Source organism: Plectropomus leopardus, unplaced genomic scaffold (genome assembly GCF_008729295.1).
Source record: "Plectropomus leopardus isolate mb unplaced genomic scaffold, YSFRI_Pleo_2.0 unplaced_scaffold26248, whole genome shotgun sequence".
NCBI classification, from domain to species: domain Eukaryota; kingdom Metazoa; phylum Chordata; class Actinopteri; order Perciformes; family Serranidae; genus Plectropomus; species Plectropomus leopardus.
The window spans coordinates 1-2,006 of record NW_024628544.1 but is presented as its reverse complement, the minus strand read 5'-3'; the positions used below and the strand labels follow the sequence as shown (position 1 = coordinate 2,006).

The 2,006-nt window shown below is 46.0% G+C and overlaps 1 protein-coding gene across 1 annotated transcript; it reads right to left on the bottom strand.

Moving 5' to 3' along the window:
* Positions 1-8: 8 nt before the first annotated feature.
* LOC121966898 (keratin, type I cytoskeletal 13-like) lies at positions 9-1,321 on the bottom strand (the record flags this gene model as incomplete). Its single annotated transcript, XM_042516968.1, has 4 exons — positions 843-1,321; positions 550-632; positions 238-394; positions 9-164 (listed from the first exon to the last, which is right to left on the bottom strand). Coding segments are annotated over exons 1-4 (807 nt in total), but the record flags the coding sequence as incomplete, so codon positions are not given.
* Between the last annotated feature and the right edge of the window lie 685 nt (positions 1,322-2,006).

Genomic DNA, 2,006 nt, shown 5'->3' with positions numbered 1-2,006 from the left:
ACCTTAGCCTGGAACCAGGCCTCCAGGTCTCTGCGGTTCTTGCTGGCAACTTGTTCATAGTGCTCTCTGACTCCAGCCAGCACAAAGGACAGGTCCTGCTGAGGAGCAGCGTCCACCTCCACATTCACCTGTCCTCTCATCTGGGCCCTCAGAGCCAGCAGGTCCTGCAGGAGGACACTAGTTAAACTTCTGTCATTTTATCTTATCTGTTTTACTGTCTGCTTTCAGTGATCTTACCTCCTCATGGTTCTTCTTCAACTGGACCAGCTCGTCTCTCAGACCCTCCACCACCTTCTCCAGGTCAGACCGGCTCAGGGTCAGCTCTTGCAGGACCCTCTTCAGCCCAGCAATGTCAGCATCGACAGTTTGATGCATGGACAGCTCGTTCTCATATCTGAAAAAAAAAAACGAGAATGAGATCAAAGCACTCACCTCTCTGTTGAGATGATTGGGAGGAAGGTGTTCAAAATAAGACATTCAATCAGATTGTTTTATGATTCGGTCTTGACACACAATTTGATAATAAAAGAAACAAAGTCTTACACTTACTTGACTCTGAAGTCGTCGGCGGCTAGCTTGGCATTGTCGATGGCGAGGATGACGAGAGCATTTTCACGAGCAGCGGCATTGATCTGAAAAGTTGACAAATTCAAACTAAAGCACTGTAGTTCAAATAGTTACAAGAGAAGACAATGCATTTGAAAAAAAAAAAAAAAAAAACTTAAATAACAATAAAATTAAGAAAGCCATTGTACACTCAAAGACTTAAACTTAAATCAAAAATGTAAAAAGTTAAAATCAGAATGAAAAAAAATCAAAAAGTTTTTAGTTTGTGTACTCACCTGGTCTTGGAGGTCTTTGATGCGGACGTTGAAGCTGGTGTAGTTATGAGCCTCCGGCAAGGTTTTATTGTCCAGGAAATGCCTGATCTTCAGCTCCAGTTCAGCATTGGCCTTCTCCAGGTTGCGCACCTTGTCAAGGTAGGTGGCCAGGCGGTCATTGAGGTTCTGCATAGTGAATTTCTCACTGGCAGTTACGTCAACAGCATCAGCCAGGTCAGTTAGGTTGAAGGCACCTCCAGCACCAGCGGAGGAAACGAAGGAGGCCTTGGAGACACGGACTCCAGACCCTCCAGCTCCTCCATACACACTGCCAGCCCCAGTGCTGGCTCGGTGGGACATGGCGGGGGCCATGATGATGGAGCTTCTCACTGGGGAGGATATGTAGCTGCTGCGGCTGGAGAAGGAGGTCATGGCTGCTGGTCGGCTGGTCGGCGGCTCTGAGCAGAGAGTGAAGAAGTGCTGGGACAGCAGCTCCTTTTATGCCTCGAAAAGATGCTGTGGGGTATGGTGGTAGGTTGTGTTTGGATGCCAAACATGCCAGGTGGGTCGCAGGTCAGCCCCTGGGCCTAGAGATCCAACCTGGTGGAGCTGAGTGGTTAGGATCCAGCAGGTAAGATGGATCTCCAGCTAAGAGAGAAAGACTATTCCAACTATTCTAAGAGAGGCTTCTGGGCCTCCCAGGCCTATGGCTGACATCTCAGAGTGGCCTGACAGCTGTTTGTTCCGGATGGTCCGGTGTCGTCAGTCCACACCGAGCCCCGAGGACCAGACCTCAAGTGTGTCACAGCTTACAGGCCTGTCAACAGATAGATTCAAGGAAGATCAACAGTCTGAACTTCAAATGTTTCTTAAGAGGTCATCACAAATCTAAAAACTAGCATGTTTACCTGAGCTCATTTTTCACGCTTTGACAGCTTGTCTTTTTTTTGTTTAGATACTTGCAATGACCCTTCCGATGGCTTGTGACCCTTTCAACTGAAGCAAATTAACTCATCACAGGTTAAGCTGAGGGCACTTAAAGCAAAAAGTGTTATTTACTTCAAGAGGAATTTGACGCATATTTTATAGGCCTCAACAACAACAACAATAATAATAGTAATAATAATAATAACAACCTTTATTGATATATCACTTTTCAAAACAAAGTTACAAATTGCTTTACTA